This window comes from Ailuropoda melanoleuca, chromosome 10, assembly GCF_002007445.2.
Source record: "Ailuropoda melanoleuca isolate Jingjing chromosome 10, ASM200744v2, whole genome shotgun sequence".
In the NCBI taxonomy this organism is placed as follows: domain Eukaryota; kingdom Metazoa; phylum Chordata; class Mammalia; order Carnivora; family Ursidae; genus Ailuropoda; species Ailuropoda melanoleuca.
This window is the reverse complement of record NC_048227.1, coordinates 34,501,990-34,522,494: the sequence shown is the minus strand read 5'-3', so window position 1 is coordinate 34,522,494 and position 20,505 is coordinate 34,501,990. Positions and strand designations below refer to the sequence as shown.

The following is a 20,505-nucleotide window of genomic DNA, read 5'->3' as shown; positions in this document are numbered from 1 at the left end:
GAAAAACAAAGCTGAGGTAGAGTCATTGACAACCCCTCTGATTCATTTAAAGTTATGTTGTCCAATATGGTAGCCCTTAACCACACGTGGTATTTAGATTTAAATTGAAATTAATAAAAATTAGATGCAATTAAAATTTTGGTTCCTTAGTCTCACTAGTCACATTTCAAGGGCTCAATAACCACATGTGGCTAGTGGTATCCATGTTGGACAGTGCACAGAACATGTCCATCATCAAAGAAAGTTCCATTGAATAGTTCTGACTTAGAGCTGTAGTGACTAGCTGAAGTGCTAAATGATTCAGTCTCCTTTAAAGACTAATAGTTTTTGAATATTTAGTTTCAGCATGTTACATGCATTATCTCAGTTAAGAAGTAGGGACTCTGATAATTCTCATTTTATGGGTAAGGCAAATCAAGCACAGAAAGGAGTGTTTTGCCCAAGGTAAAGCAACTGGAGAAAGGTGGAGCTGGCCAGATTCTGCTCCAGGAGTCTAAGTCCACAGTCTGCATTCTGAGCTGCAGCAGCACCACCTTGCAGCATGACACACCCAGTGTATGTTGGAGCACAGAGATGAAGCTCCAGTGCCCAGGGGATCTTTGGAGCAAAGGTTGGTGTCTTGGGGAAGACAAGGAGAAGGTTCTACTCTGAAGTGATGACTGTGAAAGTTGATTAAGAAAATACAAAGCTGGGCGCCTGGGTGGCTCAGTCGTTAAGTGTCTGCCTTAGGCCCAGGGAGTGATCCCGGGGTCCTGGGATCGAGTCCCACGTCAGGCTCCCTGTTCTGCTGGGAGCCTGCTTCTTCCTCTTCCACTCCCCCTGCTTGTGTTCCCTCTCTTGCTGACTGTGTCTCTCTCTCTGTCAAATAAATAAGTAAAATTTTAAAAAATAATAGAAAAGAAAATACAAAGCTGACAGCAGCTTTGGGGCTGGGACTTAAACCTGAAGCTCTGATTTCTGCCTTTTTGAAGGAATAATAAAAGGCCACTGGAATCCTTTCAAGTGAATGTTCTCAGAGCATTTCATGGTCTGAAGATTCATTAAATGGTCAACTTCATTCTTAAGGGCTTTTATGCTTAAGTCTGAGGCAAATGTATAAACAAATATTTGTGAAAGAGCTGCTCAGTTCAGACCCTATGGTGAACCCTGGAGGTACAACCATGATTAAGCCAGACTCTGCCCTCATAGAGACTCATCCATCGATAATGGCTAAATGCATATTTCATTTAATACTTACATCAAATCTGTTACCTAGCACATTATCATTATTCCCATTACACATTTAGGGAAACATGTTTAGAGAAGTTAAATCACTTTCTCAAGGTCACAGCTTCTAACCCCCATCCCACATGCTTAGGAAAGAGAGGCGATGTCCTGGAAGCCAACCCAGGGTTTCTGATAGTACCTGTCTCTGGGCTGTGATCCAGAGGGGGAGAACACCATTGTCCCACCACTCAGTCTTGTTCTGTGTAGTTTTGAAGGAGAACTTCCATTTAGTCTCTGTGTCAAACATCATGTTGTGAATAACTCCGTGATCTTCAATCCAGCGACCTTGGGAATGAAGGAGGGAAGGTATTGATAAGTTCTATGAATGGATACTGCCAGGGGTATCAAAGTGATCTTAAGACCTCCCCCAATATCCTTCTGGTTGGCCTACTTCTTCTGGAGGATTGTTGCCCTGGGTGGCTACCCTGGGGCTTCATTCAGACTTGGTTTTCTCAAGGTACAAACATTGGTAGGCATAACAGAAGGGTTAATTGCATCTCACAACTGCCAGATTGGATCTGCTCCCTGGAAGAGTCCTCACAGTCCTGGAGGAAGCTGGGGTTGGCTGTAGAATCTGATATGGGAGGGAAGGCAGGGCATGGGGAGGCCAGGTTACTTGGGTTATTCTGTGTCCAGAAGGTAAGAGCCTGGAATTTGAACATTTCCTGTGGGATGATTTTCCTAATGTTCTGCTTGTGATGATCTGATTCAATATTGAATTTCCAGTGGGCCCAATTCTTGGCAAACATCCCATGGTTTTTCCTAGGACTCCCATGCTGTTTGAGGAAAACAATGAAATCAGGAAGGATTTCTAGACATAAGTGGGTATAGACTCATTTCTCCCTACTTAAAGAAGGAAGGCAGATGTTGGGGAATGTGATTAAGCTAGATTATTCTTGAAAACGTAAGAATTGAACCAGATATAGAAAAAACCTGTGATCTTACATTGTACCAGGGAAAAGGGGAGTGCGTACTGGGGGGAAGTCTAAAGAGTGAACCAAAGATCCAAGGGGACAGCTGAGTCCACTTCCTTACCTGCTGGGACAGAATCCTCTGGGTAACCCTACTGATTATAATAAGATAGTGGTGATTTCTTCTGTTTCCAAATTAAATCAAGGCAGGACATTCTGTGACTAGAACTGGATGGTTATGGGAACCAAGAAGGGAAAGCTCTCCACTGGCTCAGAGTCATTGCTGGTGGGTAAAGTCCCCCTAAGATGGCCAAGGCTTTCAGCTGGGAAGAAGCAAGAACAGTTGTTGCTTTTTTGTTTCTGCCTTGTAGGTAGACCATGCTTGGGGGCACTGGAAAGAAGTTGTGCTGCTGTCAGAGATTGGGGCTTTGGGGTCAAGATTCCTGGTCAGGGATCAAATTGGGTGGTCATCAGGGGAAGCATGGATCTAGAGTCCAAGAGAGCTGGGTACCAACCCCGACTTGGCTTTTGAACATGCTGTATGAACTTGAACAAACCCCTAACCTGCCTGGCCTTGGTTGCCTGAATAATAGCAGGTAGGGTTTGTGCGATGAAATCATGGCACATATTTACTGTCATGTCATAAGCCAACACCTTTCCTAAGTTTGTAGGGACATTAACTCATCTAATGCTCCCAACAGTCCTGCAAGTGGCTACTATAATAGCCCCTCTTTTAGAGATTTCCCCCTTTAAGGAAACAGGCACAAAGTTTGCTCAAGATCATGTACCAAAACTGGGCTTTAACTCAGGAGGCTTTGTTACAGCCCATGCTTTTTTTTTTTTTAATAGGTGAAATTCGCATAACATAAAATTAACCATTAACATTTTAAAGTGTACAATTCAGTAGCATTTAGTATAGTCACAATGTTGTGCAATAATCAGCTCTTTCTAGTTCCAGGGCATATTCATCACCCCAAAAGGAGACTATTCCCATTAGCAGTCACTTCCAAGTCCTCCATTCCCCCATCTCCTACTGACATCTAATCTGCTTTCTGTCTCTATAGTTTTACCTGTTCTGGACATTTCATAGAGATGAAATCTTACAATATGTGACCTTTTGTGTCTGGTTTCTTTTTTTTTTTTTAAAGATTTTATTTTTATTTAGTTGACAGAGATAGAGATAGCCAGCGAGAGAGGGAACACAAGCAGGGGGAGTGGGAGAGGAAGAAGCAGGCTCATAGCAGAGGAGCCTGATGTGGGGCTCGATCCCATAACTCCGGGATCACTCCCTGAGCTGAAGGCAGACGCTTAACCGCTGTGCCACCCAGGCACCCCAGTGTCTGGTTTCTTTTACTCAGCTTCATGTTTTCTAGGTTCATCTATGTTGTAGCATGTATCTGTACTTCATTCCTTTTTATGGCTGAATAATATTCATTGTACAAACAGCCCAGAATTTGTTTATCATCCATCAGTTGGTGGACATTTAGGTTGTTTCTAGGTTGTTTGTCTACTGTGAATAATGCTGCTATGAGCATTCATGTATAAGTGTCAGTTTTCAGTTCTTTTGGGTATACACCTCAGAGTAGAATTGCTGGGTCATATGATGACTCTGTGTTTAAGTTTTTGAGGAACTGCCAGACTATTTTCCATAGTGGCTGTGCCATTTTGCAGTCCCATCAGCAGCGTGTAGGAGTTCCAGTTTCTCTACGTCCTCACCAACACTTATTATTTTCCTGTTTTTGATTATAGCCATGGCAATAGCATCTCATTGGGTTTGACACGCATTTCCGGAATGACTGATGGTGTTGAGCATTACAACCTGGGCTCTTAATTTCTCTACTCTACTGCATGTCATGGGGGGGGGTGTCAAATGCCACAAGTGAGAGTACTTTGTTACAGATAGGTAGGGGCCAAGTGGGCAAGAACTTTTCAAGCCTCAAGAATGAGTAATAGAAGCCTTTTGAAATCTATAACAAATTGTCTCCTTGTTATAGTGTCTGAGCTTTCTCATGGCTGAGCCATGCCATATCACAGTAGATGAAATGGAAACACAGAGACAATTCACCCAGGGAGTAGCTTGCTTTTGCCTTGGCTTTTTGATTTTGTTTTTGCCTGCAAATCCTGGATTCTGTTCTGTGTGATGCTTCCTGCCCAGTAAAGAGCAAATCACCCTGGAATTACAAACACCTTCCACTTCATCTAGTCTAGTATTTATCCGTGGTATTTTATACCAACAACCTCAGAATCAGTTGAACTCCTTGTTAAAAAACATAAATTCCTGGGGTGCCTGGATGGCTCAGTCGGTTAAGCATCTGCCTTTGGCTCAGGTCATGATCTCAGGGTCCTGGGATGGAGCCCTGCATCCAGTTCTCTGCTTAGCAGGAAGTCTGCTTCTCCCTCTCACTCTCCCTCTGTGCTCTCTCTGTTTCTTTCTCAAATAAATAAAAAAACCTTAACCCCCCCCAAATTCCCAGGGAACCTGGGCAGCTCATTTGGTTAAACATCTGCCTTCGGGGGTGCCTGGGTGGCTCAGTCATTAAGCGTCTGCCTTTGGCTCAGGTCATGATCCCAGAGAGCTGGGATCGAGCCTGAGTGGGGCTCCCTGCTCAGCAGGGAGTCTGCTTCTCCCTCTGCCCCTCCCCCCTGTTCATGCTTGCTCGCTCTCTCGCTCTCTCTCTCTCTCAAATAAATTAAAAAAAGAAAAAGCAACCAAACAAAAAACCGTCACAAATTCCCTGGTGTCCACTCCAGCCATTGCTGAATCCACACCTCTAAGGTGGGGTCTGGGAGCCTGCATTTTCATAAGCTCTCCTGGTGTTTCTAGTGTCCACTGAGATGTCCCACTGACATGTCAGAACCACTAGTTCAGGGGCTGTTAGTCATTTACACATGCATGTGGATTAGTTCTAGCAGAGTGCCCATTACTCCAAAATCTGGGTTGATAGCAGCTTCCCTGAAGGACCAAAGGGAGGGCAGGCCGCTGTCAAAACCTGGAGTGCTCCATTATCTGGGGAAGCTCGGGGGCCCAAAGCCACTGGGAGGATGTGGAGGAGGGATTGGAGGAAGCAGCGGATGCCACGGACACAGAAACTTCCCCCTCCTGGACTTTAATGATTCTGGCTTCCAGGCTCTGGGACCCAGAGGTCAATTATAGTATCCGTTAAGTAGACAAGCCTGGGAACCAATCATGGAATCCGTTTTCCCCTCAAAGAGATGTTACCCAAGTTCCAAACACCTAACCTAAAATGAGTTCAGGGAGCATGGCCCTTCTATTCTGTGGCATGGCTAGTCCCAGTAATTGCACAAAGGAAACTGTCTCCACGGTGTTTGGGTTATTTCCACCCTGACACTTAAAGGTATGTTCTAAATCCAGCCAGCAGCTGGGGACCACTAATGACCCAGCAGAAATTTCTTTCTTTCTTTCTTTTTGTTTTTTTAAAGATTTTTTATTTATTTATTTGACAGAGACAGCCAGCGAGAGAGGGAACACAAGCAGGGGGAGTGGGAGAGGAAGAAGCAGGCTCCCAGCGGAGGAGCCTCATGTGGGGCTTGATCCCAGAACACCAGGATCACGCCCTGAGCCAAAGGCAGACGCTTAACGACTGCGCCACCCAGGCGTCCCCCAGCAGAAATTTCCACTGCCCCTTTGGTTCCTCTTTCCTGCTGCTCAAGTCTCTTTATCCTGCTTAAGGGCCAGTTCTGGAATATGGGCAGAACAAGGCAGAGGAGGAGGAAAGCTAAGAAATGAACAGCTACAGTGAGTGGCAATCAGTTTTACTAAAATTGCATTTTCATCTCTGGACACAATCAGGGACTGGGCTGGAAAAGCTGCGTGAGGGGAACACTGTTGACCATCCCTGGAGTTCCAGTAGATGCAAAGGAACTGGTTTCACTTGGGTCAGATGACGCTGTCTTCACTATGGTATGATGCTACAGAAGAGGGGCTGCTTTCAGAGGCGGGACATCTGGGTTTGGTTTTGGCTCTTGTAAGCACTTTCTCTTTCCCTGGGACTTAGTTTTCCCCTCTGTAAAGTAAGAGGTTTTTTTTTTTTATATTTTATTTATTTATTTATTAGACAGAGAGAGAGAAAGAGAGCACACAAGCAGGGGGAGCAACAGGCTGAGGGAGAAGCAGGCTCCTAGCTGAGGAGGGAGTCTGACACGGGATTCAATCCCAGGACTCTGGGATCATGACCTGAGCTGAAGGCAGATGCTTAACTCACTGAGCCACCCAGGTGCCCTAAAATGAGAGGCTTAATGATTTCCAAGGGCCTTTCTGGCTTTATCCATTCTGAGAATCTGTCATCCATGTCATTTCAATGTCTGCGATGTTGGTAGTTATGCAAGTTAAACAGGAAGTAGGATGAGGTCTCCTAGAGAATGTGATTCCTGCTGCTTGCTAATTATGCTTTAATCCGGGTACGATGCCTACTCCTACACCATGCCACTTATGGCAAGGTGCAGGTAAATTCACCCAACCAAGCCTTTCAGGTGTGGGAACCAACCCAGCTAGATTCAGCTCCTTTCTCTTGATTCTCAGAGACTGACATTTATTTATTTCTCAAATACTTGCAGGATGAATTGAGGAAACCATCAAGTCCAGTGTTTGATCCAAATCCTCTCTTTCTCAAACATTTTGAGCCGAGTATTATCCTTGATTGTCCCATGGCATTTACAGTCTAGGGGACAGGGGAGAGAGAGTTAAAGAGTGAGCGTGTTCTGGGGTGCCTGCAATGTTCACAGGCACCTTCTCTTAGAGTTCCCCTACTTGTAGGCCTTGATGAGAGGCAGGTCTAGGCACCATATTTGTACCATGTGGCATCTCCTCCCCACATTTAATTGGTTGGTGAGAAACCCAATTCTCTCTCTCAAGACGTAAACCAGGAGATGCTGTAACTAGTCAGCTGGTGGTGGGCTCTGAGCAGCCTACCATGATGGGCCATGAGCAAAAAGAGAGAGCTGGTTGTGAGTGAGTAAAGCAGAGACGGGAGAGTTCCTGGGGCTGATTAGAAGGACACTAGGCTTCTGAGAGCCAGAAACATAAGGTCTGGTCTCTCTAATTCCATTTTCCATTTTCTCTGATTGTCTCTCATTTGGTTCCCTTGGCTGACTTTGCCTGTTAGAGCCTTGCAGGGCAGTCCTTTCCCTTGAGCTACCATGAAAGGATTTCTGTGTTTTACATCTGTTGCTCCCTGACATAGCTGGTGCTCAACGCTCCAATAGATGCAACAACAAAGTGAAGTGGGAACACAGAAAAGAGGAGATCAGGGAAGGCTGTATGGAGGAAGTGATACTGGAGCCTGGTAGAAGGCAAGGGCAAATGCAGTCCAACCGTGAACAACATGGGCTTGAATTGTGTGGGTCCACTTATACAACAGATTGTTCTTGATAAATACACTACAGTACTGTTAATGTATTTTCTCTTCCTTATGATTTTCTTAGTAACATTTTCTTTTGTCTGGTTTACTTTATTGTAAGATTAAAAACTATAATACATAAAATATGTATAAATCGTCCATGTTATCGGTAAGGCTTCTTGCCAATGATAGGCTATCAGTGGTTAAATTTCTGGGGAGTCAAAAGTTATACATGGATTTTCAACTGTGTGGGGCTTCACCACCATTAACTCCCATACTGTTCAGGTGTCAGCTGTATCTGCCATGATTTTTAACTGTTAAAACTAAGCAGTTCACTGCCTGGGCAGAAGTAGATAGAGGTGGTTTTATAATGTCCTGTCCCAGTTGTATCCATGGTCAGTTACCTCGCTGAAAGGATTATGTAGCCTGAGTTTGCTTAGTGTTTTTTTGTTAATGACCTAAACTTCTCACGTGATATGCATTTGGAAATAAGTGAACGGTATTGTTCAGTTATGTTGTTGTGGACAAACCACTATTTTGGCCATTGTTAGGTGGCTTGAGAGATTAGTTCGAAAATTTGAACTAAAATAGGGTCTGGCATCTCCCCGGTAAGACTGCTGAAGGTCTTTCCATTTTTGATTATGATGATGAAAAAGTGGGTGAGATGGTTCGTGACTTGCTTTTTCTCCTCATCTCAGTCCTGGATTCTTGGCCCAGAAACCCTGCTCTAGAACTTGCAAATTTTCAGTTTTTGCCAGTGTTCTGGGCTATTCCTTGGCTTCTAATAGATGAAAACCACTCCTTTTATTCCCTGATCCTAAGGTCAGGACTGACCTGATTTAGACCCTAGACCTAGATTAGACCTCTCTAGAGGCAAACCTTCATGGGCCTACAGATCATACAAGAAGTGCCTGTGCAGCATTGCTGCGGGCTGTCAGGGAGTGTCTTTGGAACTGGGCACACATGGCGCTCATGCCATTCCATCCTGCTTATACTTTCCACTTAGCATCCATCTCATTTCCTCTTGAATTTCGGATGATTGCCTACAAATACTTTTTTTCCCATTAGTTTACAAGCTTCCTAAGAGTAGGGCTATGCCTCATTTATTCTGGTATCTCCCTGGCACAAAGCATAGGGCTTTACCCTTATTAGACATTCAACAAATGTTTGTTGAATTTAATTGAACAAACTCCCTCTTACCTCTGCCCCCTTTGCAGATGGCCAGGTATGATCTGAACAAGTAGGAAACAGAACCCGATTTAGTCCAAAGTCAATTTGGGAAAAATGATATTTTAGTGGATTAAAAGAAACCATGACTTACCTTAATAACTCAGTAAGGGCATTCTTTCCCCTCTGCTCCAAACATTTGCTCTGTTCCTACCTACTAATTTTCAGGTGTAACAGTGTATATTTACAGATAGTCCATTTGGGCATAGACACACTTTAATGCACTTATTTATTTAACAATAATTTGAGGAACTGCTATGTCACTAATTCCTTTAAACTAATCTACCATATAAATTATAAGCATTTCTTCATTTTCCTCCTGATTTGTGATTCATTAAGTTCACATTCCCGAAGCCAAAGAAGAAAATGTCTTGTTAACCAGCTAGTATGAAATCCTTGAGGAATAACAGTTGCCAAATTAAGTCAACCAACCACCTTAAATCAACCCAGTGTTCCATTCTTGAGCTGACAAGCTCACTGAGAACCACAGCCAAGACACTGATGGGAAACAGCCCCCACTGGTGCTCAAAACCACACTTACCCAAGTTTACACACCCAGGGTGCCACCCATTGATAATCCACTGGACCCATAACAAAAGTACTTGAAATGAGGACAGGTGAACCAATCAAAATTTAAAACCTTATCAACTCCTGCTATAGAATTGAGGCTTGTCTCCAACACTCGCACTCATGATGGCAGCCCTTTTTTGGACAGAGAATATAAAAAAAACCCTAGCATGTCCATTTTACTAAACTGCTCTTGTTCATGTGTAAGTGCAAATGCAAAATGCTGATGCTGCTTCTTTTTGACATTGCTTTTTAATTATGGCCATCCATAAATCATTTTATCCTTGAACAAGCCTTGAGAATGGCCCTCAGGCGGAGGCACGATTCCTTAGGAACTAGGCCAACAGAGAATGGGTTTTCACACTCTCCACCTCTACCTTTAATCTGCTGTCAAAAACAGGAACTTTCTCTCTTTGAGTACCTGGAAGCAGCTGGCTGCACTTGAGTTTCATCTGGGAACTCTGTTAACACCTAGTTCTACCCTTGTCCTGCCTTACTGACCACTGTCACAGAAATGGAATCTGTCCCCTGCGTTTTTTTTCTCACTTCATTTTCTCCTCTTACCAATATAGTGGGCTGATTGATGGCCCCCACCAAATTGTATGTCTGTATTCTTATTCCCAGAACCTGTGAATGTTGCCTTATTTGGAAACTAGGTCTTCACAGGTGTAATTAAGTTAAGGATCTTGACATGAAGAGATCATCCTGAAAATCATCACATGGAGAGATTATCCATGTTGGCACTAAATCCAAAGGCAAACGTCTTTATAAGGGCAGAAGAAGAGAGGACACAGACAGAAAAGGAGGCGGCAATGTGACCATGGAGGCAGATATTGAAATGGTGTGGCCACAAATCAGGGAATGCTGGCAGCTACCAGAAGCCAAAGAGGCAAGGAAAGATTCTCCCTTAGAACCTGTAGAGGGTGCATGGCCCACTGATACCTTGATTTGGGGCTTCTGGCATCTAGACATTCTGTTGCTTTAAGCCATCCAGCTTATGGTACTTTGTTACAACAGCCATGGGAAACTAATATACTCATGCTGTCAGTCTCAAATGGTTCCAGCTTCTCTTAAGGCCTTGGGATTTGGAGCAGTCATGGTTTTTTTGCTCAGTTGCTGTGGTGTTTTGGGCTGACACTTTCTACTGTGTAATCTGTAGACCTGAAACATCATCTGATTTTTCTACATGTTGGAAATTAGCGTAATGACAAGTTAGGAAATAATCTTGGTTTTCCAGCCTTCCTTATTTTCAGTTGTTTTCATCACGTCCTTTTTTCCCTCCTTGTGGAAATGACTGGCATTGGAAGCACAGCTTTTCTGTCTCCATCTGTGATTTCCTTTGCTTGGTTCATCTATGTTTTGGGGGTTTTGTTGACTTCCAGGACTGTTTCAGTGGAGAGTTATTTCTGGGGAAGCAGGATGGGAACTGATTCAGGTTTATAGCATCTTCGAACTAGGTTTCCAGCAACATCTGCTGGGCTTGTATTGTTAGCAGCAGCAGGGATTTAATTTCCTTTCCCTACCTCACTCTTTCAGAGTCTGTGTTTTTCACTGGTTAGAGTGTCACATGAGTAGCCTTTGGCTCTCTGATTTACATGTGATTTGTGTATTATACATCTAGTCCAAAGGTTCTCAACTAGGGGGTGATTTTACCCCTCCAAGGACTATTTGGCCATGTCTGGAGACATTTTTGGTTATCACAACTAGGGGAGCTGCTGGTATCTAATGAGTAGAGGCCAGGGATGCTAAACACTCTACAACACACAGGACAGCCACCCTAAGACAAAGAATGATTTGGCTCAAAATGTCAGTGGTGAGACATTGAGAAACATGACCTAGTCTTAAAGATTATCCAAGTACATTTGGCCATGCTTCCTTTGTTCCTGTCTCAGGTAGAAGGAGAGGTGAGGGGCGCCTGTCCTCAGGTAGAGGAGAGGTAGCGCAGTCGTTAAGCGTCTGCCTTCGGCTCAGGGCATGATCCTGGCGTTCCGGGATCAAGTCCCACATCGGGCTTCTCCGCTGGAACCCTGCTTCTTCCTCTCCCACTCCCCTGCTGTGTTCCCTCTCTCACTGGCTGTCTCTCTGTCACATAAATAAATAAAATCTTTGAAAAAAAAAAGGAGAGGTGAATTCATGACTAGTTAAGACATCTATAAGGAATTTTTACGTCTTATAGATTGATTTTGGTATAGAATGTAAGCAACTGATCATTTGTGCAAATTGTGCCCTGTGCACCTCCAGGGGATACCACACACACAGCATTCATGAAAATAACCTCCCTAGAATTGTGCTGTACACAATCTATACAGTTACAAGTGATGGCTCTGGTTTGGGGTTGCCCTGGTGGGATTCTGGAATTGGGAGAGACTTAATTTCTGTCTGGTAGGGAGCTTGAGCCTATCACTGAGTACCCTTTCAAGAAAGGAGAAAATGTTGAGCAGAGATGACCTCACTTTTGTTATTCTTGACCATCCTCTAGTTACCAGAGTCCCCTTTTCACCTCTGATCTATATCTATTTTACTAGATTTAACATTGTCTAATTATAATATCACAGCTTACGTTTTCCATAGCCTTTGTCTGAAACATGGTGGTGATAGCTTCTTATTTTCAGTAGGTTCCTTTGGGGGAGAAAAATATATGCTGCTGCCATAAGACTTCCTATCCACCCACCACTTGCTTGGCGGGATTTCCTTAGTTTCAGCAGCATAAGTTACGCTCCCTGGTCCTCAATCACTTTGCAATAAAAACTGAGATTGCAAAAATGTTCACTGTCATTACCAGTGATGGAGCAGTAAGTACAGACTTCAGGAGAGGGAGAAGGAATCGGGTGATTTAAACTAGCAGAATGAGCTGTTAACCCTCAGAGAATGGCTTTTCATTCTGGTGAGATCTGAGGGGAATTGGGACAGTTCAGGGAGACTGGGGGACCATGCTGGAAGGTGGCTGTTTGCACGTGTGGTTACTGAATCCACAGGGAGCGCAGGCCTTGTGAGCAGCCCCACAGATGAAGGTCTGATTTCTTGGGACTGAGTACTGGGCCATTGGACTGCACACCCCCATCCCCACATCAGAAGCCCCATCAGGCTAGTGAGGTAGACCTCAGCCCTCCCTGCCAGACCTTCCTCCATTGTTCTTTTCTCTGATAACAGTCCTTGATTTTCCACTGAGAACCCACCAGTCTCTGACTTGTAGTCCACTTGGTTTGTGTGGTGCTTGCCACCCCCCCTTAACCCTGCCCTGGTGGTGGACCTGTAGTTTTAGCTTGGGTGTTCAGCATTGTTCCACCCCCCATCCCAGGCCACAGTGATTGGTTTTGAGAAGTAAATCAGTCCAATGAGAGCCAATATTGGGAATTTTGTGGTCACTCTTAGAAATAGAGAAGGAGAGGGAGAGGGAAAGGAGAGAGATTGATCATTCTGATGACATAATTTGAGGACCTGGATTACTAATACCTATAGTTATCAATTAATTATGTCTTATAGTACTGTTGTGGGCTGAATTGTGTTCCTCAAAAAAGATACTTGAAGTCCTAAGCCCCAGGACCTCAGAATGGGATCTTATTTGGAAAAAGGGCCACTACAGAGATGAAGTCATGCTGCAGCAGGGTGGGCCCCTAATCCAAATGACTGTGCCCTTATGAGAAGATGGTCATGTAAAACAGAGACACGGGGAGAGTTCTGTGGAATTGGTTGGAGAATGGGAGTGTGACCTCTACAAGCCATGGAATGCCGGAGATTGCCAACAAACTACAAGAAATGAGGAAAATAGAAGGAAGGATTCCCTACAGATTTGAGAGGGAGTGCAGCTCTATTAACACCTTGATTTTAGACTTCTGGACTCCAGAACTGTGAAACAACATATTTCTGTTTTTTAAAAAAGATTTAAAAAATTTTTTCATTTTTAAGTAATCTCTACACCCCACGTAAGGCTTGGACTCACAATCCTGAGCTCAAGACTCACAAGTTCCACTGACTGAGCCAGGCCAGAACTCCATAAATTTCTGTTGTTTTAAGCTGCCCAGTTTGTGGTATTTTGTTATGGCAGCCCTAGGAAATACTATAAATACTTTCAAATTAATGATCTTCATCCCCCTCCCTCTTCTTCACCTCCTTCTCTTTGTCCTCCTCCTGCTCATTTTTTTCCCTTCCTCCTCATTTTTGCCTAAGTAACAGAAAGGGTCTAATACTGATGTGGTGATATACTGTGACTGGAGAGCCCAGCCTCCGTGGACATTCATTGCCCCCTAGGGTTCAGGGGTTAGTCACAATTCTGTAGGCTTTCTGGAGCTTCACTCTGGGGCATGTCCCCTGTTACCTTTTGCCTTTATACAAAGACTGATGCTCACTCTCTGTTTATATGAGCTCCATCAAGGACCTGTTTGTGCTAGGCAGAATTCCAAAATGGCCCCCAGGGTTCTTGTCCCTGATATATATGCCTGGTATAATTCTTTTCCCTTGAGCATGGGTGGGACCTGTGGCTTGCTTCTAACCAACAGAAAGTGGAAAGGTTGAAGAGATTTTGCAGATCTCTTGAACCCTAATCAGTTCATTTTGAGTTAATCAAAAGGGATATTTCCCAGGGTGGGCCTGACTTAATCAGGTGAGCTCTTAAAAGAGGATCTAGAGCAGAGAGACCCCCTCTTGCAGCCTCAAAGGAGCAAGCTTCCCTGAGTTCTACAGCTGCAGGGAAATGGATTCTTCCAACAACTCCATGAGCTTGGGAGAGAACCCCATCCCAGCTGACACTTTGACTGCAGCTTTGTGACACACTGAGCAGAGGCCCCAGCTCAGTGGTGCTGACTCCTGTCCCATGGAAACTGAGAAATAATACATGGGTGTTGTTCTAAGTTGTTAAGTTTGTGGTAATTTGTTCTGCAGCCATAGAAAACTAATACATCATTCTATTTTAAGAAGCTTCCAGGTGCTGTGGCCAAGCCCCTGTGTGTGTGTGTGTGTGTGTGTGTGTGTGTGTGTGTGTGTGTGAGTGTGATGGATGTTGGGCGTGGGGGTGATGAAGCCAGATGGGAAGAAGAAAACTATCTTGGAGGAAGTAATGGCTCATTTGATGGGGGAGGGGATGAATCTGATTAATATGCAGGCCTGCCCAGTGCCCAGTTTTGGGGACCTGGAGGGAAAATGTTTCCCCAGAGCCAGCGCTTGCTTTGCACTTGGGAGCTTTGATCCTAGATAGGGGCCCCACTTCCACCTCTTGCAGGTGGTGCGGGGAGGGCCGATACTTGGAGGAAAAATACACATTCTTTGTAAGGATGCGAAGATTGTCTCACGTGGAGAGGTGATAAGATAGGATATTTTGAATAAATAGCCAGTTTTTAAGAAATCCTCTCTCCCTGAGTCTTTTGCTCAAGACTTCTGTCCTCCCTGCTTCAAGGAAAGAGTGCCATGGGAGAAAGCACGGAAAGTGGGTATTTTTCCTAAGCTCTGCCCCTTATGGGAGCCATAGAGGAGCTGGGGTGCAGAAGAAGGTTTTGGGGGGGACATAGCCAAGTGAGAACACATTCCCCTGTCTGATTCCCTGAGCTGTCAGAGAAAGGAAACAAAAAGGCAGAAGGATCTACAGGAAGGGGCTCTTCATCTTTCTCCCTGGCAGAGCTACAGAGAAAGGGAAACGATACCCCCAAAAGATCTGTGGGATCTGGGAACAGAGGAGACATGGGCCTGTGTTTGCGGCAATCCCTGGGAGGTGGCAAGACTTTGGAGACACTTAAGTGTAGTTGGCCACTGTTCCCACTGCCAGGCCCAACAAAGACGCTAAAACAATAATTGTTGAATGAAGGAATGAATACGTTGGAAACCGTCTAAAAAACTTCTCCGGGAAGGCTTTCTTTACCAGCAGCAGGGAAAGCTGATGAAGGTCATGTGACCTTGGCTGTGGGGTGAGGGCTGAGATATCCACACACCTGACAGCACACAGCCATGAGGAGGCTCCGCTGCCCAGATGAGGGCAGCAGATGCTCTTGGAGGCCCAGAGTCCTGAGCTTGGGTGGCTAAGTCGGCTGTCTTAGGGAGGCTTGCTCATGGGTCCTTGTGCCTGGGACATGGCTTCTCCTGGCCTTGATCCTTGCCTGAAACCACTTGGCCCTTGCCCCTTGAACTCTGTCTAGAAAGCTCAGGGGAGTGGCCACATGGTTTCTTGGGCCTGAGCCTGTGTTGGAGCTGTGTGTCATATTGCAGCTGAGATGTGAAGCAGTTCAGCAGATTCCTCCTCATCACCTCTCTTCCCCGTTAAATTGCCCAGAGGTGTTCATAAGAACAGCAATTAATTAGTTGTTGAGCTAAGAGAGCCCCCTTTATCATGTTTTGTGTCAGGCCTACACCTTGGAATCTGATGAGGTCTTTGGGTGCTGGCAGCACGAACTTTATCCATTATTTTTTCTATTATGGATGATTCTTTCCTACATTGGAGTTGGACAGAGGTCTGCTTGAGCCCAGCTCATGAAGACAAATGCTGGGGGTTTTATTGGGCCTGGGGTGGCCTCTGTTTCATTAATACAACATATTCAGGATTTATTTTGTTTCCTAGAAGCTCTGAGGATGGACAGCATTCAGAGGGGTTTGGAATGATTGCTTAATTAGAATCAAAGACACTGGTGGGTCGTAGTCATGCTGGAGGGCAGGGATTGAGGAGTCAGTGTCTGTAACCATCCAGGGCTGAATTTGAATCCCACCTCTGGGGGTGCCTGGGTGGCACAGTCGTTAAGCGTCTGCCTTCGGCTCAAGGCGTGATCCCGGCATTCTGGGATCGAGCCCCACATCAGGCTCCTCTGCTGGGAGCCTGCTTCTTCCTCCCACTCCCCCTGCTTGTGTTCCCTCTCTCGCTGGCTGTCTCTGTCAAATAAATAAATAAAATCTTAAAAAAATATATATGTATATATGAATCCCACCTCTGTCCCAGAAAAGATTTGTACATCTTTGAAGGTCAGATATCTCACCAGTTACCCACCTAAAGAGGGTAGCTGTCCTGACATCTTAACAAGATTTGAAGGATCTGATGATGATGGTACCTGCTTAGCATTTTCATAAGCCAGGTATTAGGTTCTACAACTCAAGGCAGGGGTGTTCAGCTGGGGGCCAGTTGGCTCCCCCAGCAGACTTTGGGCAATATCTGGAGACATTTTTGATTGTCACTTTGGGAGGAGGGGGAGCACCTGGCATGCAGTGGGTATACAGGCCAGGGATGCTGGTCAGCATTCCACAGTGCACAGGATGCCCCCCCTACCCCATGAGAGAAAAGCCTGGTCCCAAATGTCAGTAGCGCTGGGGCTGAAAAACATTTTTTAAAGTTGAAGCAGAGTGAATATTCACCTGCTCAATAGATGGCAGGTCTGTTTATAAACAGAGGGTTCAAGGGAACATGCTTTTTCCACGGTGGGTGAATTAAAAAGATTATTTGGTATATAGCATTTTGTTATTTATAGGCAATACATTTCACATGGTCTAAGATCTAAAAAGTACACAGGGGGTACAGTTCAAAGTCTCCCACCCCCTGTCCTCCCTAGAGGAACCAGTATCACCCATTTCTTGTTTATTTATCCAGAGGTCCTCTATACATCTGTAAGCAATTGTATGCACATATATATACATTTATATTATATGAACACATACATACACACATTCTTTGTATCTTGCTTTTGTCACTTAATCTATTTTGGAGATAGCTTCCTGTCAGGGCACAAAGAACTACCTCATTCTTCCTTTTAAAAGTAACAGATTATGCCATTCTAGGGCTGTCTGGTATTTTATTTAGCCATTCCCCTCTGGGTGGATAATTAGGTTGTTTCTATTTTTCCTGTGGTTACAAATGCCCACGCAATGAATAACTTCGTATGTACACTGTACATCGTTTTCCACCCAGCAGATATGTATCTTTAGGATTAAGTCCTACAAGTGGAATTGCCAAATAAGAAAATTTGTATGGTCCTGATTGTATTGGTTGTTGCCAAGTTACCCTGCATTGAAATTGTACCCATTTCCATTCCCCACTGGCAATGAATGTAGGAGAGGAGTTGCAGTGATTTTATAATTTTTAAAATTTGCTCTTACTGGTTATGTCTTCTCATTGAAAACCTTCTGGGAATAAATAAAAGGTGGGCACGCCTTATAATATTTTGTGCCCATCGTATTCTCAGTGTTCAGGGACCCAGAATCTGCCCATGGGAGGTCTTTTAAGTGTTATGAAGTTAATGCCACGGGGAAGTAGCATTCACTTTCTCCAGAAAAGGGCTATTTAGTTCCTGTTTTCCGGGACTAATAGTTCCCAAATGACTTGTGTCTCAAAGAGTTTACATGCAGGAAAATCTCTCTCAGCAAATCTCTCTCTGAGTGGTTGTTCAGCTTTATTTTTTAAGTTTCTGATTCAAGGGCCCCTTTGAGAGTCTGATGGAAGTGATAAAACCCTCTCCCCGAAAAAGGTACCAGCAGTTTGTGTATCATTTCAGAGGCTTCTGGAGCTGCCTTGGACCCCAAGAGAGTGTTTCTCTGGGTAGGGGCGAGGCTCATGCTGTCAGACACCACTCCCTACCCCATGAGAAGGGTCTGTGGATCCCAGGTTTATAGCTGGGTGGAACGAGTTCTGTGTGGCCAGGAACACACTTGTTCCAGACCTGGCTTTCCCAATGCCCACTTCTTGGCCAAGTGACTGATGAGTTATTGAGCCTTTCCGAGCTTTAGTTTTCTCATCTGTGAAATGAGGACAACACTTGCTTTGCAGTCTTGTTGTACTGGAGACATCGAAACCAAAGCACCTAGCACATGCTGCCTGGCTTCAGGCCTATGTTGGAGGAATGGAAACTATTCTTATTCTTACTATAGTGAAATCCTTTGCATTTTGGCAACTGGGATTCTGGAACGACCATGTTCCTTCCTGTCACAGAGACCTTGAACATGCCCTTCCGTCTGCCTGGAATACTTTTCCTTCCTCTTTGTCTCCTGAGGTCTCTTTCAGTTCTCAGTTCAGCTGTCCCATTGCAGCCTTTCCCTGCCTCCAATTTCAAGTCAATTTGCCCTAGCTGTCTTCTGGAGAAACTCTCCTCTTCCTTCTCGGTGCCTCTCCAAGTTATAATGAGATCTGTTAGTGTATTTACTTGTCTAATGTGTGTCCTCCCCATTTGGACTACATGCTCCAGGTGATCTGGGGAGACTGGCAAGGGCAAGGCCCTGAGGCAGGTGGGGGCTGGGTGGAGACACTGGCAGGTGGCCTTTATGATCTGGAAAGAACCCTGTGAGGGGAAGAGAGTTGAGTGAGGCTGGGAGAGCGCGGGTCAGGGGCCAGGTCATGGGACTTTCTGGGCCACAGAAAGATAAGATTTTAATTCTCTTCAAAGAACACATTGATGGGGCACCTGGGGGGCTCAGTTGGTTAATTGTCTACCTTCAGCTCAGGTCATGATCCCGGGGTCCTAGGATCAAGCCTCATGTCGGGCTCTCTGCTCAGCAGGGAGTCTGCTTCTCCCTCTCCCTCTGCCCCTCCACCCAGCTCATGCTTTTCCCCCTCAAATAAATAAATATAATCTTTAAAAACCAGGGGCGCCTGGGTGGCTCAGTCGTTAAGCGTCTGCCTTCAGCTCAGGGCATGATCCCGGCATTATGGGATGGAGCCCCACATCAGGCTCCTCCGCTGGAAGCCTGCTTCTTCCTCTCCCACTCCCCCTGCTTGTGTTCCCTCTCTCACTAGCTGTCACTCTCTGTCAAATAAATAAAATCTTTAAAAAAAAATCTTTAAAAACCAAAAAACCCCAAAAAAGACCCAAAGAGCATTGGTGTCCCTCCGACTCTTCAATGATAAGACAGGGAGTTCTCTAATCTAATATAGTTCTTTAAAGTTTAATGTTTTATTATTTTTATAAAGTTATTTTAATGATTTAGTTTTGGAAAAGATCACCAGCCACTGTGTGTAAGGCAGGGTGGAAGGTGGGTGGGCCTGGGGAGCAGGGAACAGGGGCTAGAGAGGCTGCAGCTGTGGTCCTGATTCTGCATGCTGGTGCCCTGTAGCTAGTAGGGTTTTAAAAACCAGAATATTTTAAGCTAGTGCTTCTCCCAGTTGCATGAACTGCCTCAGTCTCCACAGAGGTGACTGAGAATGGTCTCTATTTCAGGGAATGGCAGACACTGGGGGTTCCATTAGTATTGGTGGACTGGCTGCAGGGCAGAACTTACCAGAGATGGTGGTGAAGTGGGATGGGGAGGTCATTGTCACGAAGGGTGGTGTGATGTACTTGGCCTTCACGCCCTCCCGGGCCAGGCGGTCCATGTTGGGGGTGTCCACATCCTGGTCGTAGTTCCAGCGGAAGCCATCGAAGGAGATCAGCAGCAGCTTGTTGAAGTTCTTCCTCCCTGGGACAGGATGGCAGCTGGCCCAGCCCAGCAGGACGGGCAGCAGCAGTGTGAGGACCCCGAGCCCCGTCATGCCGTGAGCACCACACTTCACAGAGTTCATGGGCCTGCTCCCGTTTTCTCCTGTTTTTATCTGTGGTTGAACAAAGTCCAAATTGATAATTGTGCCTGGGCTCTGTTGTGGATTGAAACACCTGGAGTGTAACAAGATGTCATGTTTTACATGATGAAAAGTTCTGGGAACGGATGGTGGTGATGGTTGCACAACATTGTGAATGCATTTATTGCCGCTGAACTGTACACTATAAAATGGCAAAAATGGTAAATTTTATGTTGTGCATACTTTACCATGATAAAAAAAGTCAAACCATGTGAAATATTTTGGAATTTTATAATATCAATTCCACTATTGTGAAGATTTGAGGAACAAACTAGACTGGTGCTTTCCTTTGCTCAGTATATTCTGTTTTTGTAGGGAGAACAAATTATTGTTCATTATGACCCTGAAAGCAGGCACCATGGATTGAGGGTTTTAGAGGGTCAGGAACTATATACACATTATCTATTACATTTAATTTTTAAAAAAATCCTAGGTAGGTTATTGGTTGGAAATTTCCCATAAGAATTTTTAAAAGTTACTGTGGTTAGATATACATAAGATTTACCATTTTAAACATTCAGAAGGTACAAGTTCAGGGACATTTAGTGCAATCACAGTGTTATGCAACTATTACCTCTATCTAGTTCCAGAACTCTTTCATCCCATCAAAAGGAAGCCCTATACCCATTAACAGTCACTCCTCATCCTTTCCTCACCCAGTCCCTGG

General features: G+C 44.8%; 1 protein-coding gene across 1 annotated transcript in view; it reads right to left on the bottom strand.

The window, feature by feature from the left end:
• Window positions 1-19,751, bottom strand: part of LOC117804084 (ectonucleotide pyrophosphatase/phosphodiesterase family member 7-like) — a 33,200-nt gene extending 13,449 nt beyond the window's left edge. Inside the window, exons 1-2 of the mRNA XM_034669575.1 lie at window positions 19,502-19,751; window positions 1,406-1,551 (exon numbers count right to left, since the gene is read on the bottom strand). Coding sequence (XP_034525466.1) covers window positions 1,406-1,551; window positions 19,502-19,751 — 396 coding nt within the window. The remainder of the gene's footprint in view (window positions 1-1,405; window positions 1,552-19,501) is intronic.
• Window positions 19,752-20,505: the final 754 nt, after the last annotated feature.